Genomic DNA, 14,111 nt, shown 5'->3' with positions numbered 1-14,111 from the left:
TCGGGGACTATCTATCAAGCCCAAGGGCTGCCATTAATTCGAGTTAGAGAAATCATTCTCACTCGACTACAAAGCCCAAGGGCTACCTTATTTTGAGTTCGAGCAAGTCCTCACTCGACCACTAAGCCTAAGGGATATTTTTATTTCGAGTTCGAACAAATCCTCACTCGACTATAGAGCCTAAGGGTTACCCTAACTCAAGTTCGAGCAACCATTCGCAATCAGGGACTATCTATCGAGCCCAAGGGCTGCCATTAATTCGAGTTCGAGAAATTATTCTCACTCGACTACAAAGCCTAAGGGTTACCTTATTTCGAGTTCGAGCAAGTTCTCACTTGACCATTAAGCCTAAGGGCTATTCTTGTTTTGAGTTCGAGCAAGTCCTCACTCGACTATAAAGCCTTAGGGCTACTCTAACTCGCGTTCGAGCTACCATTCTCACTCAAGGACTATCTATCGAGCTCAAGGGCTGCCATTAATTCGAGTTCAAGAAATCATTTTCACTCGACTACAAAGCCCAAGGGCTACCTTATTTCGAGTTTGAGCAAGTCCTCTCTCGACCACTAAGCCTAAGGGATATTCTTATTTTGAGTTCGAGCAAGTCCTCCCTCGACTATAAAGCCTAAGGGCTACCCTAACTCAAGTTCGAGCAGCTATTCTCACTCGGGGACTATCTATTGAACCCAAGGGCTGCCATTAATTCGAGTTCGAGAAATCATTCTCACTCGACTACAAAGCCTAAGTGCTACCTTATTTCGAGTTCGAGCAACTACTCATTCGACCACTAAGCCTAAGGGCTATTCTTATTTCGAGTTCGAGCAAGTCCCCACTCGACTATAAAGCCTAAGGGCTACCCTAACTCGAGTTCGAGCAACTATTCTCACTCGGGGACTATCTATCAAGCCCAAGTGCTGCCATTAATTTGAGTTCGAGAAATCATTCTCACTCGACTACAAAGTCCAAGGGCTACCTGATTTCGAGTTCGAGCAAGACCTCACTCAACCACTAAGCCTAAGGGCTATTGTTATTTCAAGTTCGAGCAAGTACTCACTCGACTATTAAGCCTAAGTGCTTCCCTAACTCTAGTTCGAGCAACCATTCTTACTCGGGGACTATCTATCGAGCCAAAGGGCTGCTATTAATTCGAGTTCGAGAAATCATTCTCACTCGATTACAAAGCCCAAGGGCTACCTTATTTCAAGTTCAAGCAAGTCCTCACTCGACCACTATGCCAAAGGGCTATTCTTACTTTGAGTTCGAGTAAAAACTCAGTCATAGAGACTAAGGGCCACATTAATTCAAGTTCGAGCAAGTACTCACTCGACTAGTCTGACTTCGGTCAAATTACCTAAAGCCTCGAACTTATGAACAAAATTTTCACAAGGCACAGAATGAAATAAAGGCAAGATGGAAAAGAATGAGATCTTTATATATATGAAGATATTTACATAATCCGACCAGGACCCTACACAAAAGATCAAAAATGAAAAATCCTAAGGTTCCTGATTATCTACGGGGGCAGTTTCTTCTCCATAGAGGTCCTCTTCGCTGTCAGACCCGCTTTTGCTCTCGTCGTCATCATCGGAGGCCAGCGTTGCAGCTTTGGTTTCACACTCTTTAGCCTATATTATCTAGTCGGTAAGATCAAAACCTCGAGTGTGGATCTCCTCGAGGGTTTCCCTCCGAGATTGACACTTGGCGAGTTCTACAATCCAATATGCTCGAGTTTGAGCGGTCTCGGCCTCTTTTCTCGCTTGTACTTGAGCTGCTTTGGCATCAGCTCGAAAGATGGCCACGATCGCATCTGCCTCAGCTTTAGCCTTCTCGTCTTTAGATTTGGCCTTTGCATGTTCGGAAGCCAACCGAGCTTCGAGCTCCGCTATTTTTCCTTCCTGGGCCGAGCTCTTCTCTTTCATGCCTCGAAGCTGACTTTCGACCGATGACAATTGGGATAAAGCAGTCTCTTTTTCTGAATCAAAGTGGTCCATACCTTCCTTCCAACCCAAGGTCTCCTCCTTCATCATATCGACCTCCTCGCGGAGCTGCCCGATCACCTCGATCTTCTGCTGCAGCTGTGATATTGAAATATTAGCCACCGTTCCCGAATCGAGTCCATGAGTTTTAAAGACTTTCATTACCTGCTTGATCAAATCAGACTGATCTTGGTAAGCCTTGACCAACTCGGCTCAGAGGTCCTTGATTTCCTCTTCTTTTTGCACATGAAGAAGTTTAAGGGCATTTCTCTCCTCCGTGAGCCCTCGAAGGTCGGCCCCATACCGACTCAGCTCAGCTCGGGACCGAGAAAATGCTTCTCGATGAAGCGCTGAGGCCTACGCAGAAAGAAGAAAAGAATTTAACAAAGAGAAAAACAAACACAAGTGTAATACCAACATGGAGAGTTAAGGCTTACCCGATTCATAGCTTGATGCGCTTTGTTGAAGAGGCTCAAGGCCTCGCCCAGGTCCTTCCTCGAGACCTCCAAGTCACATAGGCCGTTAGCATCTTCGACCCCAGTAAAGTAATCATGGAAGGGATCCTCCCTTCCGTGGACCCCTTCGATAGAGAGGGTCTTCAAGGCTCGAGCTTCTTGAATCATCTCCTCGGAAAATGAGGGAAGCATCGGGGAGCCTCCAATTTCTATTGCCCCAAGTGGATCACTCAGGGCGTTCTTTGCATCTCGAGGGGCTTCGAGACGAGCCCCTACAGCCGTTCCTACCGTTAGATAACTTTGTTGGGAGGAATCTTCAATCCACGGTGACTCGGGGACTTCGTCAGAGGCATTTCTGCAGACTTCATTGATTCAATGGCTTTTGGGGCCTCGGTGCTCATTCCTACTCGGGCTGCCAGCCCGGAGTCGTCTTCTTCCTCTCCTTCGTCTTCATCCCTTAGACGCCGAACAGAGTCTTCGGTCAGGAGGATGATATTCTTCCTCGGCTTACGAGCTACCCTCTTCTTAGGTTCAGGACCCTCGGGGGACGAGATTGTTTTCCTCTTTCTGTCCTTCGCCGATTTCGGTGCCGGGATCGAAGTCTCCCCCTCACCGGATAAGGGCCTCATAATGGCATCTTTGCCAAGGCCTGTATGAAAGGAAATTAAATAAGAAATGCTTCAAACAAAATCATCAAAGATGCAGGAAAAGGGGCTTACCATGAGTTTTGGCCTCCCATCGGCCTTTTGATAAATCGTGCCATGAGCGCTCGGCATACATAGAGGTCAAAGTTAGGTCCCGAACCCAGCTCTTGAGGTTACGAATTGCACCAGGCATCCAAGTGATTGCTACATCACGGAAAATGATATCGATGAGAAGAAGCAAAGGAGAAAAACAATTAATAGGAATTAACTCGGGGATTGTACTTACGCTTCATATTCCATTCCTCGGGAAATGACATCTTCTTGGTTGGGATTAGGTCGAAAGTCCTCACTCGAACGAACCGGCACATCCAGCCTCGGTCCTTGTCCTCGTCTATGTCGAGAACAGCACTTTGGTAGCTCGGCACTGGAGTTTTATTAACCCACCTCGATAGAGGCGTGGGTTGTACAACCTGATGAGGTGGTCAAGGGTAAAAGGCATACCCTCTACTTTGTTCATAAACAGGCGGATCAGAATAACGAGTCACCAAAAAGAAGGATGGATTTGGCCTAGGGTTATTTGGTATTGGCGGCAAAAATCGATGACAACGGGGTTGAGGGGGCCCAACGTGAAAAGGTAAGTATAAACACTTAAAAACCCTTTCACATGAGTAGTAATATCTTTTTCGGGAGACAGGATTATCACTTCTTTGTTCTCCCAGTTGCAATCTTTCCTTACCTGTTTAAGGTATCCCTCAGTTATCGAGCACATATACCTCAATACTGGCTTGCATCGACAGGGAACCGGTGAGGCTTTATCAGTATTAAAATTAGAAGTGAGAATGCACCCCCCAGGAACGCACTCCTCAGGTCGTGGCTCCACCAGTGCTTTATCGCCGGCCGGCCGCGATGAAGAAGCATTTTCTTTTTGAGGAACAGTTTTTGATGTTTTCGCCATTTTGGATTTGAAGATTAAAATAGAAGGAGATGATACGATTTGGTGTTCTAAAAAGAGGTTAGCAGTTAAAATCGCAGATTCGCAAATGAAGAACTCAGAAGATGCAAAAAGGGAGAACTAAGTAGATTTGGAGATTAAGAATTTAAAAGTAAAAAATGGCGAAAAGAGGAGCTAATTATATAGTTCGCAATGACAGTTCAATATCAGCAGTGGCCAACCATCGTCTGATGCACATCTAATGGCTTGGTAACTGAATCGATGGGACATTTAACACGTACGTCATGGGCGGGATCGATGCAGATGTCAGTGTGTATCTAGTCATGTCGTTGAAAAATTATATCATTTCTCGCCACATTCTTTCCGAGAAACGAGGGGACTATCTGTATACGGTCAAATTCAAGCTTTCCCTTTATGTAATTAGTCTATATTGGAATGTGATGAACCGAGGGTCATCATTGTAACATCGAGATCATAAGTAAAGCCAGGTTATCGAGCTCAAGATACCGAGTTCGATTCAATATCGAGCTCGAGTCAATATCAAGCTCGAGTTAATATCGAGCTATGACATGAAGTAGTGTTATCGAACTCAAGAGTCAGAGACCAACGAATACCAAGCTCGAGTCAATATTGAGCTCGAGTCAATATCAAGCTCGAGATCTAGAAATCGACCGATACCCAGACCGACCAAGATCGAGCTAAGAGACAAAGATCCGTCGTAGCCGCACCAGGGAGAGAATCTCCGCGGAAATTAAGGAAAAGCTGATCAACTAATCTATCATGGGATCCCCACTATATATTTTTTATTATATCCAAAGTAGGATTCTTCCACTATATTAAGAGTGGGTATTGTTTCTGTAAAGAAGAACATTGAACATCCAGAGAAGAAACATTGATACATTCACAAGATTATTACATTGATAGTTGAGATTATCCTTTTTTGAACTTGGACATTGATTCACCGTGCTTTATTACAAATCATTCTCTATTCAATTTGGTTTGTATTTCATTCTTTTATACAGTCAATATTCAATATATTTTTACTTACTTTTCTAATTTGTGCCAAGCTATACCATGTATCCTTAGAACTACGTGTTTACCCTCAAAATTGGATAATAATTAAACTTATAATGTTGATTTAAGGACATGTGATTTCACTTAATACCGATTGATAAATATGAAGATTAAAGATAGAATTATACAATAAGGTAAATCAAACCAGTATTTGAGTAGAACTCAACCCTTGAGTTAGAGTATCCTCGAACTGATTGATGCAAGGACAATAAAAACACAATAAGCTGAAAAACAAGAGTGTGAGCGAGGAAGAAAATTATATTGCTTTGTTATCCGTCCTTTTACAAATGGTTAGAACTCCCATTTATATAGTAGAGGAGTTCCACTTATGGTATAATTCTAATTACAGAAAGAAACCCCATGATTAGCTAATTAACCGTTTCTGATTTGATGCGTTTTGAGATTTACGCCACGATCCCCGACCAGTCACCAAGATTTACGCAATGATCTTCGGTCACCAACGGATATCTTGCCTTTATGTTATTATGCTATCTTCGATCTTGCTCGATGTCTGTCTCATTTGTCTTTGATCACTACTAGCTTCGATCTCGATAGGTACCTCGATTTTGAGCTCGGTACCTTATCCTCGCGATATGGCCTATTCCGTTATGAGACCGTCCTTCGATGCAAACTCCCAGTCTCGGTCACATAGTAAAATCGGGTGGGTGTGGTTTTAACCGTATACAGATACTCCCTCGTTTGTTTAGAGTGTAATGAAAAGAAACGAATTGAGCCTTCAATTTTCTACCTCGACATGTCATGACATCATCATTGTGACGTAAGCGACGGAAGTGACTGAAATGTCCGTCTGTACAGTTACCAAGGCATTAAATGTGTGTCAGTCGATGGTCGGCCACTGCCAATATTGAACCGTCGTTCTGAAATTTATAAATAGCCAATCTCTCCACCATTTCGAACTTTTACTTTTAGATTTCCAATCTCCAAAACTTTTTATACCTTCTAACTTCTTCATCTGCAAATCTACGATTTTCACTGTTACCATCTTCTCAAAACACCAAATCTTACCACATCCATCTATTTTTAACTTCAAATCTATACAAAAATGGCAAAAAATCAAAAATTGTTCCTCAAAAGGAAAACACTTCTTCATCGCGGTCGGCCGGCGACAAAACACCGGTGGAGCCACGACTTGAAGAGTGTGTTCCCGGCGGGTGTATTCTTACTTCAGACTTCAAGACCGATAAAGCCTCGTCGATTCTTGGTCGATGTGAGCTAGTGTCGAGGTATATATGCTCGATAAAAGAAGGGTACCTTAAGAAGGTAAAGAAAGACTGCAACTGGAAGGGCAAAGAAGTGGTGATCCCGACCCCGGAAGAAGACATTACCACCCATGTGGAAAGGTTTTTAAGTGTTTACACTTACTCTTTCATGCTGGGCCCTCTCAACCCCGTCGTCATTGATTTTTGTCGTCAGTATCAAATAACCCTGGGCCAAATCCATCCTTCTTTTTGGCGAATTGTCATTCTGCTCTGATTCTTCGTGAGCAAAGTTGAAGGGATGTCTTTCACCCTCGACCACCTCATCAGGTTATACAATCCTCGCCTCTATCGAGGCGGGTTAATAAAACTCCAACGTCGAGCCACCAAAATGCAATTCTCGAGCATAGACGAGGGCAATGATCGAGGCTGGATGGGCCGGTTCGTTCGAGTGAGGACTTCCGACCTAATTCCGGCTGAGAAGATGCCATTTCCTGAGAAATGGAATATGAAGCGTAAGTATAATGCCACCGTTAGTTCTTATTTATTTTTTTTACCCCTTTGCTTCTTCTCATCGATATCCCCTTCCGTGATGTAGCGGTCGCTTGGATGCCCGGTACAATTCCTAACCTCAAGAGCTGGGTTCGGGACCTGGCCTCGACCTCTTCGTATGCCGAGTGCTCATGGCGCGATTTATCAAAGGGCTGATGGGAGGCCAAAACTCATGGTAAGCCACTTTTCCATGTCTTTGATGGTTTTCTTAAGGCATTTCTCACTTAATTTCTTTTCATATAGGCCTTGGCAAAGATGATGTTATGAGTCCCCTATCTGATGAGGAGGAGACTTCGATTCCAGCACCAAAACTAGCGAAGGACAAAAAGAGAAAAAAGACCTCACCCTCCAAGGATCCCGAACCTAAGAAGAAGAAGGCTCGTAAGTCGAGGAAGAACATCATCCTCCTGACCAAAGAGTTTGTTCAGTGTCTAAGGGAGAAGGATGAAGAAGAGGAAGAAGACGACTTCGGGCTGGTGGCCCGAGCGGGAATGAGCACCGAGGCCCCAAAGAAAAATGAATCGGTGAAGGCTGTAGAGACTCCATCTCGAGATGAGGGGGTCTCGGAAAAAGACTTGGGCGAAGTCCCCGAGTCATCAGGGATCAAAAATGCTTCCCACCACACTGAGCCAACGGTGGGTACAGCTGTCGAGGTCCTTTGAGATGAGGAGAACGCCCCGAGTGATCAACTTGGAGCAATATAAATTGGAGGCTCCCCGCTGCTCCCCTCATTTTCTGAGGATATGATTCAAGAGGCTTGGGCCTTGAAGACCCTCTCCATCAAAAGAGCCCACGGAAGGGAGGATCCTTTCCGTGATTACTTTACTGGGGTCGAAGATACTACCGGCCTGAGTGATTTGGAAGTCACGAGGAAGGACTCGAGCAAGGCATCGAGCCTTTTCAATGAAGCGTAGCAAGCTCTGAATTGGGTAAGCCTTAGCTCCCCTTGTTGGTATTACCTTTGTGTTCAGTTTTCTCTTTTTGTCTAACTTCTTTTCTTCTTTCTGCGTAGGCCTCACCGTTTCACCGAAAAGCATTTTCTCGGTTCGAGCTGAACTGAGTTGGTACGAGGCCGACATTCAAAGGCTTACCAAGGAGAGAAATTCCCTCAATCTTCTCGGTAAGCAAAAAGAAGAACAGATCAAGGACCTCTGAGCCGAATTGGCCATGACTCACAAAGATCATACTGACCTGATCGAGCGGTTAATGAAAATTTTAAAAGCTCATGGACTCGATTCGGGAATGGTGGATAACATTTTGATCTCAAAGCTATAGCAGAAGATCGAGAAGATCGAGCGGTTCCGCGAGGAGGTAGATACGATAAAGGCGGAGTCCTTAGGGTGGAAAAAAGGCATTGACCGCTTTGCTACAGAAAAAGAGACTGCTCGAGATCAATTATCATCGGTAGAAAGTCATCTTCAAGGTATGAAGGAGAAAAGCTTAACTCAAGCAAGGAAAATAGAGGAGCTCGAAGCTCGATTGGCTTCCGAACTTGCCAAGGCCAAATCTGAAGCCGAAAAGGCTAAGGCCGAGGCGGATGCGATCGTGGCCATCTACCGAGCCGATGCTGAAGTCGCTCAAGTCCAAGTGATAGAGGCAGTCGAGACCGCCCAAACTCGAGCATATTGGATTGCCTAACTTGCCAGATGCCAATCTCGGAGGGAAACCCTCGAGAAAATCCACGCTCGAGGTTTCAATCTTACCAACGAGATAGTAAAGGCTAGAGAACATGAAGCCAAAGCTGGAGCTCTGGCCATTTACGATGATGATGATGATAATGGCAACAAGAGCGGGTCCGAGAATGGGGAGGACCTCGATAGAGAGGAAGCTGCCCCCGGAGAAGATCAGGAACCTTAGGATTTTTCACTTTTGATCTTTTGTATAAGTTCCCGATCGGACCTTGTAAATATTCTCATATATTTAAAGATCTCTTTCCTTTCTAACTTGTCTTAATTTCATTTATGCCTTGTGAAAATTTTGTTTTATTTATGCCTTATAAAAATTTTGTTCATAAGTTCGAAGCTTAGGCAATTTGATCGAAGCCGAGCTAGTGTAGTTTTTATAATCGAGTGAGTACTTGCTCGAACTCGGAATAGGGCGACCCTTAGGTTTTAATTGAGTGAGGATGATTTCTTCGAACTCAAAAATAAACTGGCCTTTTAGGCTCTTAAATTAGGTCGATACGGCCATAGCAAAAAGAATGGCTTTCTTCCCCTTTTTGGCATGATAAGTTTATCATTTAATCATATAATCCCCTTTTTGGCATGATAAGTTTATCATTTAATCATATAAATTATGTTGTGCCTTAATACAAAATAAAGGATTTGTTCGAGAGTTTGAACGGTTCCGTACCCATTAGGAATTTCAAGGGTCGATATCATCGAGTTGTTTCCTAGTGCCTTAGCATAAAATAAAGAATTTGTTCGAGAGTTCGAATGCCTTTGTATCCATTAGGGTTTTTGAGGGTCGATATTATCGAAAACCTTATAAATTTAGCCAAGGGTAGCCTTTTTTAATCGGTTTATGAAAATATTCGAAGGCCTATTTAATAACGGAAATCGAACGTCTCTGAACCGTGTTGATTTGGCCGTAGGCTTTAACTCGGGATATGCCTTTTGGGCTTATTCCCCTGTTATACTTTGAACTTGTTCAAAGTATCAGTCCCGGAGTGCGGTTACCGTGGCCCATGAAATTGAGAATTACCTTTTAAAGGTCTTACGATCTCGAGGTTTAGTAATTCGATCGTGTCGGTGTTTTCGACGGCAGTCCCCGAGTATCAATTTTTCCACCATAGATCATAAGTATGAGATTACAAAGTATAAATTTTTAAAACATGGGGCATCTGCTAAGGAAAAATACTTCTTCCAATAAATTATATATGCGTACATATTTTGCCATTAGGGCTCGAGTAATCTACACGGACACGGTTCATTGGACCGTTTGGTCCTCTACAAAATTTACCTATCGAGACCCTGTCGACACGAAGTATTTTCCGTGTAACTATCCGAGGGTGATGTCCCCCAGTATTCGAGGTTCATCGTAAAGGAGTTTCGGATACTGTTGAATTGCTCTAAGTTAGGACGAACAATAGTTGCCTCGTTAAAAACCTCGCCGAAAAATGCATTCGGGATAAAAACTGGTCTAAGAGAAAAAGAGTGCAACGCGTGCTTTCATACCTAAGGACTACGTTTGAAGGATCCCTTGATGTCTTCGATTACACACCTGCAAACGGTTAGTATAAAATATAAATAAAAATGGAGAAGGTTGTACCTTAGCAGTAATATCATTTGAGGAGTGACATGTTCTAATTATTTGACAATTGTTCGCCGTTCATCGTGCCGAGTTTTTAAGATCCCTTTCCGACGATATCGAGGATCTGATACAGTCCCTCCCAATTTGGGCCGATTTTTCCTTCATTTGGGTCTCGAGTATTGAGGTTAACGTTTATCAATACTAAGTCCCCTATTCTAAAATGTTGAAAATTGGCTCTTCGGTTGTAGTACCTTTCGATCCGTTGCTTCTGTGCCGCCATTCGAACGAGGGCTCTTTCCCATTTTTCATCTAGCAATTCAAGACTTGTATTCATAGACTCATGATTTGACTCTTCTGTTGCATATCAAAACCTGATGCTAGGTTCCCCGACTTCGACCGGGATTAGAGTTTCGGTGCCATATACTAAAGAGAACAATGTTGACCCCGTACTGGATTTTGACGTTGTTTGATACGCCCAAAGGACCTCGGGCAACATTTCTCTCCATTTTCCCTTTGCTTCGTTCAACCTTTTCTTTAGATTTTGAATGATGGTTTTGTTCGTTGACTCTGTTTGTCCGTTCCCGCTGGGTGATATGGAGTTGACAAGATACTTTGGATTTTGTGGTCTTCAAGAAACTTTGTTACTTTTCTGTCGATGAATTGGTTTCCATTGTCGCATACGATCTTGGCAGGCATCCCGAATCGACATATAATATGGTCCCAGATGAAGTCGATAACTTCTTTTTCCCTGACGTTTTTGAAGGCCTGTGCTTCAACCCATTTAGAGAAATAGTCAGTCATAAATAAAATGAATTTAGCTTTACCTGGGGTCGATGGTAGAGGGCCGACGATATCCATTCCCCATTTCATGAATGGCCATGGGGATAAGACCGAATGGAGTGTCTCCCCCGGTTGGTGGATCATCGGCGCATATCTTTGACACTTGTCGCACTTTTGAACGAATTCCTTCGTATCTTTTTCCATATTGGCCCAGTAATATCCTGCTCTGATGACTTTGTGAACCAATGATTCGGCACCGGAATGATTTCCGCAAGTTCCCTCGTGAATTTCCCGTAGGACGTAGTTGGTGTCTCCGGGATCCAAACATATCACCAATGGTCCATCGAACATCCTTCTATATAGTGTTCCATCTTCGGCCAATGTGAATCTTGCATCCTTCGTAAGTAGAGTCCTTGATTCCTTAGGATCCAACAGAAGCTTTTCGTTCTTTACGTACTCGATATATTTATTCCTCCAATCCCAGATTAGACTTGTGGAGTTTATTTCGGCATGGACTTCTTCGATCACAGACCTCGAAAGTTTCACGATAGTCCCCGCGCTAATTTCATCGTCTTCAACCGATAATCCCAAATTTGCAAGGGCATCGGCTTCGCTATTTTTCTCTCGAGATACATGTCGTAGGGTCCATTCTTGAAACCGATATAAATGTTACATATAATTTATCTAGGTATCTCTGTATTCGATCATCCCGAACCTCAAAGGTTCCGTTGACTTGGTTTACCACAAGTAAAGAGTCACATTTGGCTTCGATGACCTCTGCTCCCAAACTCTTAGCTAGCTCGAGACCTGCAATCATGGTCTCATACTCAGCCTCATTGTTAGTTAACTTGGAAGTTTTGATAGACTGTCTAATTGTAATACCCGTGGGCGGCTTCAAAACGATGCCTAGCCCGAACCCCTTCATGTTCGAAGCACCATCTGTGAATAGGGTCCACACCTCTGATGTTGTACCCGATTTTAATAATAGTTCTTTTTCGACCTCGGGTACGAGAGTTGGCATAAAGTCGGCCACGAAGTCTGCTAAAATTTGAGACTTGATGGCAATTCGGTGTTGATACTCGATATCGTAACCGTTAATTTCGACGGCCCATTTGGCCAATCGGATCGAGAGTTCGGGCTTATGCAAAATATTGCGAAGAGGATAAGTGGTCACTACACAAATTGGGTGACATTGAAAATATGGTTTTAATTTCCTAGAAGCGCTTATTAGGGCAAGCGCCAACTTTTCTAAGTATGGGTATCGGATCTCGGCCTCACCTAGAGTTCGACTAACATAGTAAACAGGAAATTACGTACCTTGATCTTCTCGAACTAAGACTCCACTTACCGCGATTTTTGAGACTGCTAAGTACAAGTAGAGTTGCTCGTCTACCTTTGGAGTATGAAGCAGCGGCGGGCTCGAGAGGTACCTCTTTAACTCTTCCAATTCTTGTTGACATTCCGGGGTCCAAGCAAAATTGTTCTTCTTTTTTAGCAGCGAGAAGAACTTTTCACTTCTATCTGAAGACTTTGAGATGAATCAGCCTAGAGCAGCTATGCGCCCTATTAATCTTTGTACGCTTTTAACATTATCCACGACTGTGATGTCTTTGATTGCCTTGATCTTATCGGGGTTGATTTCGATATCCCGATTTGATACCATAAAGTCGAGGAACTTGCCCGAGCCGACCCCGAATGCACACTTCTCCGGGTTGAGTTTCATGTTGTATTTCCTTAGTATATCGAAGGTCTCCTGCAAATGTGTCGAATGGTCCTCTGCTCGTAGGGACATAATTAGCATATCGTCAATATAAACTTCCATTAACTGACCTATTTATTCTTCGAACATTCAATTTACTAGGCGTTGATAAGTGGCACCAGCATTTCTTAGTCCAAACGGCATTACATTATAACAATAGGTGTCGTACTTAGTGATGAACGAAGTCTTTTCCTGATCCTCCGAGTTCATTTGTATTTGATTGTACCCGGAGTACGCATCGAGAAAACTAAGGATCTCGTGGCCGGCCATGGCATCAATCATGCGATCGATATTAGGCAAAGGAAAAGAGTCTTTAGGACATGCTTTGTTCAAATCTTTATAATCTACGCACATCCTAAGTTTATTTCCCTTTTTAGGGACTATGACTAGGTTTGCTAACCATTTGGGATATTTTACCTCCCGAATGGATCCTATCTTGAGAAGTTTGGTTACCTCGTCCTTGATAAATGCGTGTTTTACCTCGGACTGGGGTCTTCTCTTTTGTTTTACTAGGCGGAACTTCGGGTCCAAGCTCAGTCGATGTGTAGCAATTTCCGGCAGGATCCCTGTCATATCTAAATTGGACCAAGAAAAACAATCCATATTATTGATAAGAAATTTAACAGGTTTTTCCCTGAGCTCGGGGGTTAACCTCGTTCCCAGGTATACCTTTCGATCGGGTAGATGCCCAATCAGTACGACCTGCTCCATCTCCTCGACCGTCGATTTGGTGGTGTCGGAATCTTCGGGGATTATTAAGGATCGAGGGATCCAATAGTCATTTTCCTCGTCTGTTCCCCACTCCTCTGATTGAGTCGAGGCTGGTAGTTATGGTTGCTATTTAGCTTCCTATTTTCCTTTGGATTCCGATCTTTTTGTTGACGAAAGTGCTGATACAGGTATCACTTCGTCGACCGCGAACATCTCTTTGGCAGCGTGTTATTCCCGTACCGTTTTTACTTTATCTGGTGTCGGGAACTTCATCATTTGGTGAAGTGTTGAAGGAACTTCCCTCATATTGTGAATCCAGGGTCTTCCAAACAGGGCGTTGTATCTCACGTCACCTTCGATCACGTGGAACTTAGTTTCTTGAATAGTCCTAGCTATATTTATTGGTAAAGTGATTTCTCCTTTAGTCATTTCTCTTGTCATGTTGAAACCATTGAGAACTCGAGCTGCGGGCACGATCTGGTTTTGTAGGCCGAGCTCCTCCACAAACCTCGATCGAGTAATATTGGTCGAGCTTCTTGGATAAATTAAAACACGTTTAACCTGAATTATATTCACAAGGATAGAGATTACCAATGCATCATTGTGGGGTTGTGAGATTCTTTCTGCTTCCTCATCGGTGAATGATAAAGTGCCTTCTGGTGTATAGTCTCGAGTTTGTTTTTCCCTGGTGATCGATGCCTTAGTGCATTTGAAAATAGGCCCTTGTGGGATATCGATCCCA

At 43.5% G+C, this 14,111-nt stretch overlaps 1 protein-coding gene across 1 annotated transcript; it reads right to left on the bottom strand.

Annotated features, from left to right (window-relative positions):
- Nucleotides 1–1,493: 1,493 nt before the first annotated feature.
- LOC138899796 (tropomyosin-1-like) lies at nucleotides 1,494–2,135 on the bottom strand. The gene is made up of 2 exons (XM_070186490.1): nucleotides 1,761–2,135; nucleotides 1,494–1,622 (listed from the first exon to the last, which is right to left on the bottom strand). The coding sequence occupies exons 1-2, from the start codon at nucleotides 2,133–2,135 to the stop codon at nucleotides 1,494–1,496; spliced, it is 504 nt and encodes a 167-aa protein (XP_070042591.1).
- Nucleotides 2,136–14,111: the final 11,976 nt, after the last annotated feature.

This window comes from Nicotiana tomentosiformis, chromosome 10 (genome assembly GCF_000390325.3).
Source record: "Nicotiana tomentosiformis chromosome 10, ASM39032v3, whole genome shotgun sequence".
Lineage (NCBI taxonomy): Eukaryota > Viridiplantae > Streptophyta > Magnoliopsida > Solanales > Solanaceae > Nicotiana > Nicotiana tomentosiformis.
This window is presented reverse-complemented; position numbering and strand designations above follow the sequence as displayed.